This window comes from Oryctolagus cuniculus, chromosome 21, assembly GCF_051225735.1.
Source record: "Oryctolagus cuniculus isolate XC-2025 breed Fujian yellow rabbit chromosome 21, ASM5122573v1, whole genome shotgun sequence".
NCBI lineage: Eukaryota > Metazoa > Chordata > Mammalia > Lagomorpha > Leporidae > Oryctolagus > Oryctolagus cuniculus.
In genome coordinates this window covers 33428537-33444298 of record NC_142887.1, presented here as the reverse complement: position 1 = coordinate 33444298, position 15762 = coordinate 33428537, and the positions used below count along the sequence as shown (strand labels likewise).

The window sequence follows — 15762 nt, the reverse complement described above, 5'->3', positions numbered from 1 at the left end:
CAACTGCGACTTGTTGCTGTTGGGCCCCGAGTTGGCCATGCTGAGGATGCCGCGGCCGGTGTGCGAGAGGTTGGGCCGGAGCTCGTCTTTGAACGGCTTCCCCCAGTACGACTCCCCACCTGGACCGGGAAGGGGCCTGCTGAGCAGCGGCCAGGGGCCCACGCCCCGCAGCCTCCCACATCCCTCCATGGGCAGGCAGCCTCTGGGGGGGGTGTGTCCCGGGGTGAGGCCGGGCCGGGTCAGGGAGGCCATGGTGCACTCCCATCGCCTCAAAACGAACAGGCTGAGGGGCTGCCCTCCATCTCCAGGCCCCGGCCCAGCCCCCCGCCACCTGCCCCGAGTCTGAGGAGCAGGGAGGAGCCAGCACAGCTGCCTACCTGTGCCTGTGCCGGTGGGGTCGCCCCCTTGGATCTGCAAGAAGTAAGAGCGAGAGAGTGAGTCCCGCCCACCGGGACCTGCCAGACAGGTGAGGGATGGGGGTGAGGGGCCTCCCAGGCAACCTCAGCGTGTACCCGGCTGTGCGGGGGTGGGGGTGGGGGTGGGGTGGGGTGTCTCGTCTCCCTGCAGGCCTCCCGGGGAGGGCCCTCCGGGACGCGCGTGCGCACGCACCACGAAGTTCCTGATGGACCTGTGGAAGATGGTGCCGTCGTAGTACTGCTTCTTGCACAGCTTGATGAAGTTCTCGCAGGTTTTGGGGGTCTGCAGAGTCAGCACAAGTCGGCCGTGAGGCGCGCGGTAGCCCCGAGCGTGGCCCCGCGGGGTCGGCCACACACACGGACACGCACCAGGTCGCAGTGCAGCTCCAGGTTGAGGTCGCCCTTGTTGGTGTGCAGCCGCACGTAGCCCTTCTTCTTCACAAACCGGTAGCGCAGCACGTCCTCGTCGATGGCCGCTGGGGGCGAGGTCGGAGCTCCAGGCCCGCCCATGGACCGCCCGCAACCCCACGGCCCCGCCCTCCACCACCCAAACCCTGTGGGAGGCGCTGGGAAGAGGGCCTACAGGCCAGGCCCACCCCAACACAAAGCTCACTTTCAAAGGGGGCCCCCACTGAGCTGCCAGAGACCCGGAATCACAGTGCCACCGGCTAGGCTGAGGAGGGCAGCTGCCCTGTGGCGCCCATCTCGGGGTCTGGGGGAAGAGGGGGGCTACCTGCTTCGTGTGTGGTTTCGGGAACCATGGCGGTGGAGGTGAAGGAGGCGCTGACCTTCCCTGTGGAATAGTGGGCCTGGCGGGAAAACACCTGCTCAGGCCCTGCCCAGCACCCCTCCTCCAGGGAGGCGTCCTTGAGTGCCCCCCTCAGGCTCAGCTGTGCAGCCCACGTGGCCTCGGCCCTCCCACCAGGGTCACCTCTGGGAGCAAGGACCAGCGGACAAGGCGTAGTGACAGCAGCAAGAGCCAGGGGCCCTGGCCTCAACCGGGCTCCCACTCGCGACCTGGGGTCAGACCCTGGAAGTGCAATGCCGCAGCGGGACCAGCCGTCACCAGTCACGAGCCTGCGTGACTGCTCCAAGGTTTCAGATTTTCTACAGCGGCTGCGTCACCCTGACTCAGGACAGTGCACCCCCGTCGCTGTCGCTCTGCTATCCCACGAGGGGCTTCTCCCAGCACTAAGGGCGGAGGGCAGCCATGTCAGGGTGAGGGGCAGCATTCCCGTTTCCAGATAATTCTGGAAGGGGGACAGCCAGCTCTGGGGCCCAATGGGCTGGGGCGTGAACCCCAGCACCACTGCTGCTGACCAGGGCCCTGGGGGCCATGCCTGCACCTCCTTCCCTCCCTCCCTCCCTCCCCCCGACCCCACGCACTGGGGCTAGAACACGAGGCGGCCCCTCGGGCCTGGTCCCCTCCCCGCACGGCACCCCGGCTCCTGCGCACGGACGCTGTGCAACCTCTCTTGCATTCTCAGGGCCCAGCAGCCACGCTGGGCAGCCCAGTCTGCCGACCAGGCTCCCGGGGCCACCGCCTCCCCCAGAGTGCCCACTCACGGCATTCAGCTTGTCTACTTTCTGCTTCTCAGGGACTCTCGTGGTGGCGGCCAGGACCTCGTCCCCTTTGAACTCCTTGTACAGCTCCTGCAGCGTCTCGCGCGTCTCGGCGTTGGTGTTTTTCAAATAGTAACACGGGTCCTGTCTGGCCTTTTCCTCATCTGCGAGCAGACCCGTGAGCGCATCCTGATGCTTACGCACACGCGGCTGCAGCGCCACGCGCCACTCAGGCCCGCTGCCAGAGGCCAGGGCCAGGCCGTCACGGCAGGTCACGCGACTGCTCTGCCCCGTGGCAGCACCCGCCCGGTGCCCAGGATGCTGCTCTCTGTGAGGCCGGCTCACCACTGGCCCCAGGTCCTGCTGGCTCCTCCAGGGCCCCTCCCCCAACAACGTGCACGGGCAGACGCCCCGGGAGCAGGGGGACCCCGGGACAGAGCAGCAGCCCACAGGAGCCCAGCGGGGCGCGGGGCGCGGGGCACAGGGGTGGGAAGTGGCAGACGCCGGCAGGTGCGGAGGCTCAGCCGCAGCCCTGCCGCAGTCTTCACAGGCAATTAGGGGCCTCCCTCGGCTCCGGGAGCACCACCCTGCTCGCACCCAAACCCCTCTCCCAGGCTGGCGCCTGCCGGGCCATACCTGGGTCTACTATCTTTATGTTATTCTTGACGTGGAAGAAGTTGGAGACGTTGAACTTGTCCAGATTGGTGGGGTCCTGCGGCAGAGCGAGAGCACTCAGCAGAGCGAGCACAGGGCTGGGCACGGCACCCGGCCACCGGCTGCCCTGAGGCCCGGGACCTCTAACCAGGAAGGGGCATGAGGCAGGTGGGGCCGCCCATTTGCCACACCACGTCCCCTCCCTCCGGGACACCTGGCTAAGGAGCAATGCTCGCTGTGCGGGCAGCCACGTTGGCCCGAGCCTCAGGTCCACCCCATCGGCACCTGCTTTTCTTTCTCTGGTTTATTCTATCGGAAAGGCAGAGGTGGCGAGAAACAGCACAGGCGGAGAGAGAGCTCCCCCCTGCTGGCTGACTCCCCAGGTGACAGCAGTGCCCTGGGCTGGTCAGGCCAGGCCAAAGCCGGGAGCCAGGAGCTCCATCCGGGTCTCCCATGTGGACCATCACCTGCCACCTCCCAGGGTGCGCATTTGCAGGAAGCTGGATGGAGGGGGGCCCTGCCCTGGACTAAGAGCTCTGACACAGGACGTGGGCGTCCCAAGCGGCTTATTAGTCATTATTATTATTATTAATAATTATTATATAATATATATTATATATTATATTATTATTATTATTATCATCAGCTGGGCCAAAACCCCAGCTCTTCAGAGCATGTCACTCGGGACAGGGACACCTGTGCCACATGCCCAGGCACCGTGCACTGCAGCCCCTGCCTAGAGGTGGCAGCCGCCGAGTCAGGGGCCCTGACCCAAGGCAGCGAGAGAGGCAGAATGAGGAGGCAGCTGAGCCGAGGCCAGTGTGACAGAGGTGGGAGGGGGCGGCTGGGGACACTGAGGGTGGCTTCCGGAGACCACCCAGCTGGGCGGGGTGCACCCACCTGCAGGGTGATGATGTCCTGCCGGGAGAAGGGCTCGTCGGTCAGCAGGTCCCGGAAGTTCTTGGCCTTGATGTTCAGCTGCTCCACAGCCTGCAGGAGGAGGGAGCTGGCGTCAGGGGCCCGCCCTAGGCCGCCACACCATCTGGGGAAGAGAACTGGCCAGAGCCAACGGCACAGACCTCACAGGCTTGGGGCCGGCCCTGCCGTGAAGGGTGGGGCTCCCAGACAGCGACCAGAACCAGCTGGGGGACGACTTACAGACAGCAAACAGGCTCAGTGAGCCCTCCCCCCAACACGTGCCTGCCCTGGCATCACCTCCCTCAGCCGGCCAGGAAGAGCCAGGCCAATCTGTGTGCTCCAGGCAAGAAGCGGCCCCCAGAGCCTGGGGCAATGCTGGCCAACAACCCGCAAGGGCCCAAGCTTGGGAGGAGAGGCGGCAAAGCCAGGGGCCTTCCTGCAGGTGGGGCTGCTCCCAGCCTCAGCGGCCGCCTACTCTCCCAACAGCCACTTTGGCCGGAGCTCCTCACCAGCGCCTCTGCACAGCTCCCTCCAGGGGACAGCACCTGGCCTGGCCTGCTCCCCATGCAGCCCTGGGGGCTGGCCCAAGGACAGCCTGGTCTTAGGCGTGGGAGGACCCTCTGGGGTCCCACGGGCCCCAGCCCAGCAGGCAGCAGTGCCTGGATTTCAGGTGCGGAGGCCACGGGAGGCACCCCAGTCTCTGGGCTGATACTGAGCAGGCCCAAGCACCTGGCTCACCACCACCCCCAGCCCACTGCGGCGAGGACGCACCTCGTAGGCGTAGACGTTGCCCGTGGTCCTGACAGCCACGATGTGGGTGTTGTTGGTGAACACGGTAAACAGCACCGGGCAGTGGTACTTCCCTGGGGGATAGGCACACGCCGGGAGGGAGGCCCATCACCGCGCCGGCCCCCGCCATCCCAAGCGACAACTGCCAGGGACCGCCCAGAGCAGGCACCGGGGAGGCGGGGGTGGGAGACAGCAGCTGCTCAGGCCCACCAATGCCGCCTGGAAACTCCTATTCATCCTGCAAGACATGACCTCTGCGCTGCCCCTTCCCCCAGCCCACCTCTGGTGACCACTGCGCCACAGACAGCCCCAGTAGGCCCTCCCCAAGCACACCCTCCAGCCGCCCCGTCAGCTCTGCCTGCACACCCGGCCTGGCCCCTGCCCGGGTCACTGCAGCCAGCGACCATCGGTCTCCGCCAAGTCAATCCCAGGACTCAGAGGTTAAGAGGCTTAGGACACAGGCCACAGTGGTCTGGCCTCAAAGGCTGATTTGAAAACTATGGAGGAAGAGTTAGGAGCGCATCCCAGCGATCTGAGCCCTGGCAGCCCCGGGCCCCGTTCCAGGGATGACAGAGGCGCCCGCTGGGCCGCACGTAAGTAGGGAATGATGCTGGGGCTGGGATCTGCTTCATCTCGGTGGGCCGAGAACGGAGAGGAGCTAGGGCTGAGACGGAGACAGGCACTGCTCTCGGAACGCAAAGCAAAGCAAAAGAGAGAAACTGCTTTTCAAAAAAAACCAACAAAAACACGGAAGACACAGGGGCCAACTGTCCCCCTCCATCCCCTTGGGGGCTCCTTCCAGGCTCTGCACCTTGACCTCAGCCGTGAACTCCCACTGCACTCCCCACCGAGCAAAGACGTCATCAAGTGCACGCCCACCCCAGGGCCTCTGCACTGGTGGTGCCCTGCCTAGAATGCTCTCCCCCACGTGGCTCCCTCCCATCAGACTCCCGCTCTAACCTGTCAGCAAGGGTCCCATCTCCCCCAGCCCGCCCGCTCCTGTCTACGCAGAAGCAGCACCAGACCGTTCTCTGGCTCTCTCCCCGACCAGCACGGAAGCCCCCTCCCTCGGCTGTGCACAGACGGGGCCTCTGTCGCTCTCTGCCTGTGGCAGGTCCTCCTGCAGCCTTTGCTGAGTGAGATCACAGCGGGGCAGAGGCCCGAGTTCCCTGACCTCCACGACTGGCCATGGCGCCCAATGCCACGCGGGCAGTGGGGCTGGCACACCTATGCTCCTGGGAGCCCGGTGCCAGTAACGCACCAGGCCGTGGAAAAGGCAGCCCTGGGCACACATGCCCGGTGAGCGCTGATGACAGCCTACGCAGGCGAGGGAAGCCAGGCCAGGGTCAGCAGGCGAGGCAGCAGCAAGCTGGAGGGTCCCCCACACGGCTGTCTGGACCATGGCGGGGGTCCGTGGGGAGAGCAGGGGGCCCCAGAGCGGGGCTGGGCCTGGGCGGGCCGTGGTGAAGAGGAGCGTGGAAACCCCTTGCGGCCACTCTGGCCTGAGCGGCTTCTGCCTCCAGGAATGAGCAGGTGGCAGCCTTGGTCAGGTGCAGCTCGCCGATGCCCACAAAGGCCACGGCAGCTCACGATGCCCCAGCCGAGCGCTCAGTACCCACAATTCTGCTTCCACTCGGAGGGGCCAGCCTTGTGGCATAGCAGGTTAAGCCGCCTCCTGCAACACCAGCATCTCACACAGGTGCCAGTTCGAGTCCCGGCTGCTCCACTTCCCATCCAGCTCTCTGCTCAAGCGCCTGGGAAGCAGCAGCAGATGGGCCAAGAGCTTAGGCCCCTGCACCCACAGGGAGACCCGGAAAAAGCTCTTGGCCTCTGCCTGGCCCAGCCCTGGCCATTGTGGCCATCTGGAAAGTGAACCAGTAGATGGAAGACCTCTCTCCGTCTCTAACTCTGCCTTTCAAGTAGAATAAGATGAATCTTGGAACTTATAGGAGTCCTCGGGCATCTTTGGAGAAAGGAGACCCGAGGGCCCACCTTGCCCAGGAAGGAGGCCCTGGGCTCCCAGGAGAACTCAGCGAGGGCAGGGCCGGGGCTGCAGCCCTGGAGCTGGGGGCAGGGAGGGGACACTCACCCTCACTGTTCTTGGCGAAGTTCAGCTTGATCAGGGACCGCCCGTCGAGTTTCTGGAGGATGCACAACAGAGGGCGATGAGAGATGACGGACGCAACAAGCTGCTGCGGCCACAGGCGTTGGGGTGGGGACAGCACCCGGCACGGCCCACTCACGGTGACGCGCAGGCTGCAGGCACTGGGGTCACAGAGGCACCGACCCCCCAGCATGGCCCACCCACGGGGCAACATTTTTACAGCGAGCACAGACCCTTTCTGGAATGAACCACTGACTCTTTTTTGAAGCTAAGGGGGCATGCCAGTGTTTCCCTTTGCACTCTGATGTAGGAATACTTAGAGAAAGAAGGAACGGCGGGTGTGGGACCAACCGGTGGTGTGGTGCCCTCTAGTGACGAAACGGCAACAACACACCACTGGCGGATGCCCGGCAAACCCCCAGCTTACAGCACCACCTGGTGCTGAGACAGCTGCCCATGGGCTGGGAGAGAAACCGCTGCAGACAGGCCAGGTTATGAAGACTAACACTTCCATGTGCACATAACGTCAGTCACCAACAATTGCCAGGAATTTTGTTTCTAAAGATTTATTTATTTACGTGAAAGGCAGAGTTAGGGAGAAACCAAAAGAGACCCTCTATCTGCCTGTTCACTCGCCAAACAGCTGCAATGACTAGGGCTGAGCCGGGCCAAAGCCAGGAGCCAGGAGCTTCCTCCAGGTCTCCCACGCGGGCCCCTATCATTAAGAACCTCAGGGAAGGGGCCGGCGGGGTGGCACAGCAGGTTAAACCAGCACCTGCAACACCGGCTTCCCATATGGGTGGCAGTTCAAGGCCTGGTTGCTCCACTTCCGATCCAGCTCTCTGCTATGGCCTGGAAAAGCAGTAGAAGATGGCCCAAGTCTTTGGGCCCCTGCACCTGCATGGGAGACCCAGAGGAAGCTCCTGGCTTCGGATTGGCGCAGCTCCGGCTGTTGCGGCCAAACGGGGAGTGAACCAGCGGATGGAAGCCCTCTCTGCATCGCCCCCGCCTCTGCCTCTCTGTAACTCTTTCAAACAAAATAAATAAAGATGCCCTCATCTCACACCAGAGGGCCTGGGTTCGATCCCCAGCTCTGGTTCCAGATTCCAGCTTCCTATCAGTGTAGACCCTAGGAGGCAGCAGTGACAGCTCGGGTGACCAGGTCCCTGCCACCCACTAGGGAAGCTGAATTCAGCTGCCAGATTCTTGCTTAGTTCCAGTCCAGCCATGGGCATAACGGACATCTCGGGGCTGAGCCAGCAGATGTGAATTCTGTGTCTGTCTGTGGTCTCTCTTAGTCTTTCAAATAAATAAATAAAAATATTTTGAAATTTAACAAGAGCCTGACTGGTGCTGTGGCGCAGCAGGTAAAACCGCCGCCTGCAGTGCCAACATCCCATGTGGCCGGTGGTTCAAGTCCCAGCTGCTCCACTACCGGTCCAGCTCCCTGCTAATGTGCATGAGAAAGCAGTAGAGGATGGCCCAAGTGCTTGGGGCCCTGCACCCACGTGGGAAACCCAGATGGCTTCAGCCTGCCCCAGCCCTGGCCCTTGTAGCCACTTGGGAAATGAACCAGTGGTTGGAAGATCTCTCTCTCTCTCTCGCTCTCTAACTCTGCCTTTCAAATAAATAAATCTGTTTTTAAAAAAATATTTATTTATTTATTTGAAAAGTAGATTTAGAGAGAGGCAGAGGCAGAGGCTTCTGCATCAACTGCTCCCTGGCAAAGGTACTAGGAGCATGCCTGGAGAGAGGTCCGTCTCCTCCGGAAAAGGCGCTTGGGAAAACTGAACAGGTCACACGCACCCATCTTCACAACATACAAAAGTCAACGCAAAGCAGCTTCAAGACCCAAATGTAAGAAATGGAACTATTAGAAGAACACAGGGGAGATGCGTTAGGACATCGGGATGGGCAAGGATTTTCTGAACACCCCCAAAAGCCCAGGAAACTGAAACAAAACGGGATATGAGACTTCATCGAACTAAAAAGCTTCCAACAGCGAAGGGAGAGACACCCTGCAGCACGGGAGAGAGCTTCTGCTGGTTGTACATCGCACAAGTGGCTAAGAACCAGAACATAAGGGGCGTGACTGAGCAACAGAGGAACAAATAACCCAACCTCAAAACGGGCCATGGATCCGAAAAGACATTTTTCTAAGGAAAAACACACAAATGGCCCAGGAGAAGACGTTCAGCATCACGAACCATGAGAGGAAGGCCGATCAAACCACAAGGAGGTATCACCTCCCTCCAGGCAGTGGCTCTGACCAGAAAGACGAAAGACAACAAGAGCTGCCGAGGAGGGGGAGGAAACACTAAAGCCAGAACCCCCGTACGATCGAGCTAAGCCCAAGAGCAATGGAACCCGCTGCGTTCCCACGTTTACAGCAGCATCTTCCAGGGCTCACACGCCGGGGAACAGGAGAAAACCAAGTGTTCGCTAACCGACGAACAGGCACAGAAAACATGACACACACACACACACACACACACACACACACCTGAACACCGCTCAGCCACGCAGACGGCCCAGGACCACCCAGTCGCACTCACATGCACTCTAAGAAGCCGATCTCGCGCAAGCTGAGCGTGCTGGTTACCAGAAGCTGGGAGGGGAGTGGAAGGGAATGGAGGGGAGGGGTACGAAAGGCACCAGGACAAAGCAAAGGCCCAAGCAAGGGTCCCCAACACCGCTCGCCCCCACCCAGCCACCTACCTCTCCAGTGCTGGGGTTGGTCCCGTACTTCTTAAGCCACGGAACTATGTTCCTGGAGGGAAGAGAAAGCCGAGTCACCGGGACCACAAGCTCGGAGCTAGTGCGGAATGGGCCCCGGCAGGCACGGGGCTGCCCGCACACACACGCGTGCCGCAGGGTGGGGGCAGTGCCAAGCCAAGGGCAGATCCCACACTCCGCTCATAAGCGTGTCTCAGCCATGGTGCTTACCTCACGGACAAAAGGGACCATGGCAGTTTCCCATTTGCTTCCTATTCCCCAAGACGAAGTTAAAATGACAGAGGCCGGGTTGCATTAGGACATGGAAGTGGGCACACAGCGCTGGGACCCCCCCCCCCAACAAGTGGTGGATGGGGCGGGGGGTGGCCGGTCTAATTCCAGGCAGCCACAGGGGCACTGCTGCCATGGCCCCAGGTGCCTGCGTCTCCCCAGGCTGCCGGGACCAGGGGTCTGGCGGCCTTGGTGCTGCCTGGAGCCACAAACCGCGACATCGGCCCAACGTCCTCAACAATCTCACCACACGTGTTAGATCAGAATTCAAGAACAACTCACAGTAAGTCAAAGACGACGCCTTCCGGGGTGCAGACTGGGTAGACGAAGGGCTGTAGAGAGAGACTGAGAGAACAGAGTCACTCTTGGGTCAGCCCTCAGGCAGGCACCGCGGCAAGGCCTCCCTCGGGCCTCCCTCCGACAACTCTGGGGCCGCGCTGCACGGCCCATACAAACTGGTGAGGACAAGGCAAGGGTCCTGGCTGCCCTCACTCCCCTCTGCGTGGCCTTGGGGAGGCCAGACCAGAACTGCCTCTCTCTGTTCACAGAGCAGGTGGTCCGGCGGGGCTGGCATGATCTCAGAGGCCCTGCCTACCCCCGGCCATCTTAAGAATCCCCTAGGTTGCCTGGGGGTGGGCACACAACCCGGCAAGACCTGAGTCCCTCTGACACAGGGGTGGGGGCCAGGGGGCACAGGAGCCCCCCGAGGCCTGGCTACAGTCATCCCCACAGGCATGGAGAGTGCTCCTGGGGAATCACGTCGTGCCAGTGGCCCTGGCCTTGCATGCGGTTCCTATCAGAGGCACCCAGAGGGGCCCGTGCGGTAGCTTAGTGGGTTAAGCTGCTGCCTGTGACACTCGCAATCCCATATGGGCGCCGGTTCAAGCCCTGGCTGCTCCACTTCCTATCCAGCTCCCTGCTAATGCACCTGGGAAAGCAGCAGAGGATGGCCCAAAGACTTGGGCCCCTGCACACACACAGGAGACCTGGAAGTTCTTTCTCTCTTCACCTCTCTCTCTTTCTTTCTCTGTAATTCTGCCTTCTCAAATAAACAAATAAATCTTAATAACCATAACAATAAGTCATCCAGAGCCTTGGCTCACCTGGCTTCTGCTCTGTCACCTAGGAGTTGAATCAGCAGAGGTCGGTCCCCCACGCTCTGAACAGCCTGGCTACCCGACCTCCAGGATGCTGCCTCCTTTGGACCACCAGGCCATTTCCTGCCTTTTTTTTTTTTTTTAAAGTTTATTTTATTTATTTGAAAGGCAGAGTTACAGAGCAAAAGGGAGAGATGGAGACAGTGACAGACGAGAGAAAGAGAGAGAGAAAAAGAGAGAGAGAGAAAAAGGGAGAGGGGAGAGGGGAGAGGGAGAGGAGAGAGAGGTCTTCCAAATGGCCACGGCAGCCAGGGCTGGGCCAGGCCCAAGTCAGGAGCCAGGAACTCCACTCAGGTCTCCCACGCGGGTGCAGGGGCCCTCACACTCTAACTGCGGCAGCGATGAGCGAGCAGTGCGGGACTCGACACCACAGCCTGCGCCAGGCAGTGTGTGGCGAGCAGGCACCTGCTCCCAAGCGTGACCCACAGGTGCATTTTCACCCACAACCCACAGGGGTCATCAAGACACAGACAAGACACCTCGTGGGCGAGCCAGGCGCCAAGGCCAGAAGCTCTGTCTTCCCATCAGTGCAGAGGAGACCACGGTACCAGGAGGCGGCACCAGCCTGGCAGGGGTGGAGAGACTTCGGCCAGCGATACCTGGGCCCTGGTTGGTCACCCTCCCTCCCCAGCCAGGTGCCGGCAAGCAGGGGCAAAGGTCTTCCCCAACCAGTGACTGAGCGGGAGCCTCCTGGGGACCCGTGGACAGGTGCAGGGAGGCCCAGCTGGCCAGCTTAAGTGGCTGCACCCCCTGGGGCAGAGCCCTTGGCCCTTTCCTACCACATGTCCAGCTGACCCACCTTGACGGGGGTGTCAGGATCACTCACTCGCTGTACGTCTCCCTCACTCTCTCCCTCTGGGTTGCTCTGCTTTTCAACTATTTACTTACACACACACACACACACACACACACACACACAGGGCGAGGGGACCTGGTGCTGTGGCGCAGTGGGTTAAGCTGCTGCCTGCAACACCACCATCCCATACGGGCACAGGTTCGAGTCCTGGCTGCTCCGCTTCCAATCCAATTCCCTGCCAATGCGCCTGGGAAGGCAGTGCAAGATGGCCCAAGTGCCTGGGCCTCTGCACCTGCGTGGGAGACCTGGATGGAGTTCCTGGCACCTGACTTTGGCCTGGCCCAGCCCTGGCTGCTGTGGCCATTTGGAAGACCTCTCTCTCTCGTCTATCACTGTCACTGTCTCCATCTCTCCCTTTTGCTCTGTAACTCTGCCTTTCAAATAAATAAAATAAACCTTAAAAAAAAAAAAAACAGAATGAGGCTAAAAGGCAGAGCACAGCAAATACACACAGTAAGCAAACACCGCCCATAGGCTGTCAGTACCATGGGTCCCCCCTCCTCATGCAGGGAAGGTGGGGGTGTGCGGGGGGCCCAGAGAGAACCCCCAAGGCCAGACTCACCTCTGCTGTCAGAGTGCACCCGCAAGGGAAAGGCAAACCTTCAAAACCCTTACCTGCAGTGGTCGAAGGGTAAACGGCGGAAATTTGACTGGGGGAGATCTGTTTTGTGGGGAACAAAAGGGGAACACCGGCTGTGTCAAATAGCTCCACTCCGTGTACCTGCCCACAAGCACCGCTGTCTTATGGGAAAAGGAGTGCTCAAGTACTTAGCACCGCCACTGCCGTGGGCACCAAACACAGGGAGGGCGTGGACAGAGGAGGAGCTGGAGAGAGCGTGAAAATTACAACAGGGGCCGGAGCTATGGCGTGGTAGGTTAAGCCGCTGCCTACAGTGCCAGCATCCCATGTGGGCGCCAGTTCAAGTCCTGGCTGCTCCATTTTTTTTTTTTTTTTAAAGATTTATTTATTTATTTGAAAGTCAGAATTACACAGGGAGAGGAGAGGCAGAGAGAGAGGTCTTCTGTGCCAATCCAAAGCCAGGAGCCAGGAGCGTCTTCTGGGTCTCCCATGTGGGTGCAGGGGCCCAAGGATCTGGGCCATCTTCTACTGTTTTCCCAGGCCATGGCAGAGAGCTGGACTGGAAGAGGAGCAGCCAGGTCTTGAACCGGCGCCTGTATGGGATGCCAGCACTTCAGGCCAGGGTGTTAACCCATTGCGCCACAGCACCGGTCCTGGCTGCTCTACTTCTGATCCAGCTCTCTGCTGTGGCCTGCGAAAGCACCAGAAGATGACCCAAGTGCATGGGCCCCTGCACCAGTGTCAGAGACCCAGATGAAGCTCCTGGCTTCGGATCAGCCATTGTGGCCATTTGGGGAGTGGGTCAGTGGATGGAAGATCTGTCTGTCTCTCCCTCTGTCTGTAACTCTGACTCTCAAATAAATAATTAAATCTTTTTTTTTTTTTCTTTTTGACAGGCAGAGTGGACGGTGAGAGAGAGAGACAGAGAGAAAGGTCTTCCTTTTCCATTGGTTCACCCCACAGTGGCCTCTGCAGCCAGTGTGCTGCGGCTGGCGCACGGCGCTGATCCGAAGCCAGGAGCCAGGTGCTTCTCCTGGTCTCCCATGCAGGTGCAGGGCCCAAGCACTTGGGCCACAGCAGAGAGCTGGACTGGAAGAGGAGCAACCGGGACAGAATCCGGAGCCCCGACTGGGACTAGAACCTGGTGTGCTGGCGCTGCAGGTGGAGGATTAGCCTAGTGAGCCGCGGCGCCGGCCAATAACTAGATCTTAAAAAAAAAAAAGAGGGCCAGCACTGTAGTGTAGGGGGTAAAGCTGCCGCCTCCAGTGCCGGCATCCCTTATGGGTGCCAGTTCAAGTCCTGGCTGCTCTTTTGATCCAGCTCTCTGCTATGGCCTAGGAAAGCAGTAGAAGATGGCCCAAACCCTTGGGCCCTTGCACCCACGTGGGAGACCTGGAGGAAGCTCCTGGCTCCTGGCTTCAGATCAGTCCAGCTCCAGCTGTTGCGGCCAATTGGGGAGTGAACCAGCAGATGGAAGACCTCTCTCTCTCTCTCTCTGCCTCTCTCTTTGCCTCTCCTTCTCTCTCTGGTAACTCTGACTTTGAAATAAAAAAAAAAAGAAAAAGAAAAAGAAAAAATGTAGACCAGGGTTCTTTTCACCACAGCCTGGAGCACTTTGGTTATTTTAAGCCATATTTTTAAAAAAATCGCCAGTGGGTGGGGCATCTTTCCTCTTCCGTGAATGGAGTCCTCGGCCCAGCTGTCCTGCACAGACCACGGGCTGCCTGTATAATGGGGCCACCCATCCTCTGTACACCCCTGTCCTCGGGGCAGAGAAGACTCCCATGCCTTACCTGGCTTCTTGCCACCATAGAAGTGAGTGTATTCAGCACAGGTGATGTACCTGAGAGGGGGAGGGGGAGGGGACGGGGAGAGGGAGGGAGAGATATCACTACGCTGCCACTGGCCAGCCAGGGGTGAACACGGCAGACACGGGGCTGCACAAACCCATAAATAAATAAACACAGACGGCCCTGCGCTGCTCAGAAGGAAAGGAGGTGATTCACCCAGGAAGACCTGACACATGAGAGCGGCCGGCACGGGCAGACCTGGGGGAAGAGCCCTCCAGGCAGACACACGGGCGGGGCCCGCAGCCACAGCGGGTACCGATGCCCAAGGCAGGAAGAACAGACAGATGTCGCTGGGGAGCTGCGGGCACCGGCGGGTGGCAGCGGAGGAAGACGGATGGGGAGGGGCCTCGCAGGTCTTCCTCAGTGGGTGGGAGACCACGGAGGGTTCGGAGCCAGGGCCCTGCTAGGCAGGATCTGACATCAGCCGCAAAGCCTCGCCCTGGCTGCTGTGCGTAGGAAGACAGCCAGAGCAGCAGCAGAAAATCCACCAGGAATTGACCACTTCCTCCGGGTCTCCCACGTGGGTGCAGGGGCCCAAGGACTTGGGCCATCTTCTACTGCTTTCCCAGGCCACAACAGAGAGCTGGATGAGAAGAGGAGCAGCCAGGACTCGAACCAGTGCCCATCTGGGATGCCGGCACTGCAGGTGGCAGCTTTACCCACTACGCCACAGCACTGGCCCCCAGCACACATTGCTTTCACACCACGGTAAGGTCGGAAAACCCTGTCTGTGGTGGGCGCTGTGGTGCGGTGAGTGAGGCTGCCACCCGCATACCGTACCAGAGCGCCTGGAATCAGACCCCGCCCCTCTGCTTCTGACCAGCTCCCTGCCAAGGCACCTGGGGGGCGGCAGAGGATGGCTCAAGTCACTTGGGGTCCCTACTACCCACGTGGGAGACCTGCATGGAGTTCCTGGCCCAGCCCTGGCTGTGGGGCACTTGGGGGACTGGACCAGTGCATGGTAGATCTTTCTTTCTCTCCCTGTGTCATTCCGCATTTCACATCAATACAAATATCTTTAAAAAAAAATTTTTTTTAATTCTCAGCCTATCACTGAGACAGGAAGGAGAGAGGCAAACTCCAGGGCTGGGTTCTATTTCCGATGATCAGATTAAAATGCGGTCTGTATCAGACCGCCGAAGCGGAGATGCCGGGCTGAACAGACTGCTTCAAGACCCCCGCCACAGACAGTAACCTGTGAGGCCTGGGAGAAACGGGAGGAGGGGGCCCGGCCGACGAACCCGAGAAAAGGGGAGGCCGCTGAAGTTTGCGGGAAAACCACGCACGCGAGATCGCAGAGGTCAACGCCACGGGCTTGAGAAATGACTGGATGACCCCAAGCTCGGCAACAAGGACTCAAGGCGGGGGACAGGGGCTGTGAAAGCCTGGCCCCAGCGGACTCGAGAGACAGCAGCAGACCGGGGCTCGTCACTCGGAAAAGGCGAAGAAACGCGACGGCGGCCGGGGCTCGCTCGCTTCCAACCCCGGGGGGCCCGAGACGCGGCTGCCGGATCCCCGGGCTACCGCAGGGGCTGGGGGCAGCGGTGTCACTGCCCGGCCTGGGGAGTGGGCAGGGGGCTTCCGGGAGGAGTCCTGGGGACTCGACTCTGCGAGGGAAGAGGAGCGACGCGAAGCCCCGGCCAAGCGCGGGGCCGGGCGCGCAGCGGCGAGCCGCTCCCCCGACGCGGTTCCACGTACATCTTGTCTTTCTGGTGCTGGCGTTTCCCCATGGCGGCGAGCGCGGCGGTGGGGTCTTCGAGCACGGAAAAGTCACGGCCAGCAACCGCGAGCCCACAGACGCCGCCGAGTAGTCGGGCAGCTACTTCCGGGATCCGCGGGCCCACGCCGGAAGCGGGCGCTTGGCATGCC

General features: G+C 60.7%; 1 protein-coding gene across 1 annotated transcript in view; it reads right to left on the bottom strand.

The window, feature by feature from the left end:
• Nucleotides 1-15762, bottom strand: part of PPIL2 (peptidylprolyl isomerase like 2) — a 19385-nt gene extending 3623 nt beyond the window's left edge. The window contains exons 1-15 of the mRNA XM_002719723.6: nt 15592-15762; nt 13837-13886; nt 12079-12124; nt 9733-9795; nt 9163-9214; nt 6430-6481; nt 4323-4414; nt 3534-3623; nt 2616-2691; nt 1983-2143; nt 1150-1225; nt 786-892; nt 610-699; nt 378-411; nt 2-119 (exon numbers count right to left, since the gene is read on the bottom strand). Of these exons, the coding sequence (XP_002719769.2) occupies nt 2-119; nt 378-411; nt 610-699; nt 786-892; nt 1150-1225; nt 1983-2143; nt 2616-2691; nt 3534-3623; nt 4323-4414; nt 6430-6481; nt 9163-9214; nt 9733-9795; nt 12079-12124; nt 13837-13886; nt 15592-15623 (1139 nt within the window). The 5' untranslated portion in view covers nt 15624-15762. The remainder of the gene's footprint in view (nt 1; nt 120-377; nt 412-609; nt 700-785; nt 893-1149; nt 1226-1982; nt 2144-2615; nt 2692-3533; nt 3624-4322; nt 4415-6429; nt 6482-9162; nt 9215-9732; nt 9796-12078; nt 12125-13836; nt 13887-15591) is intronic.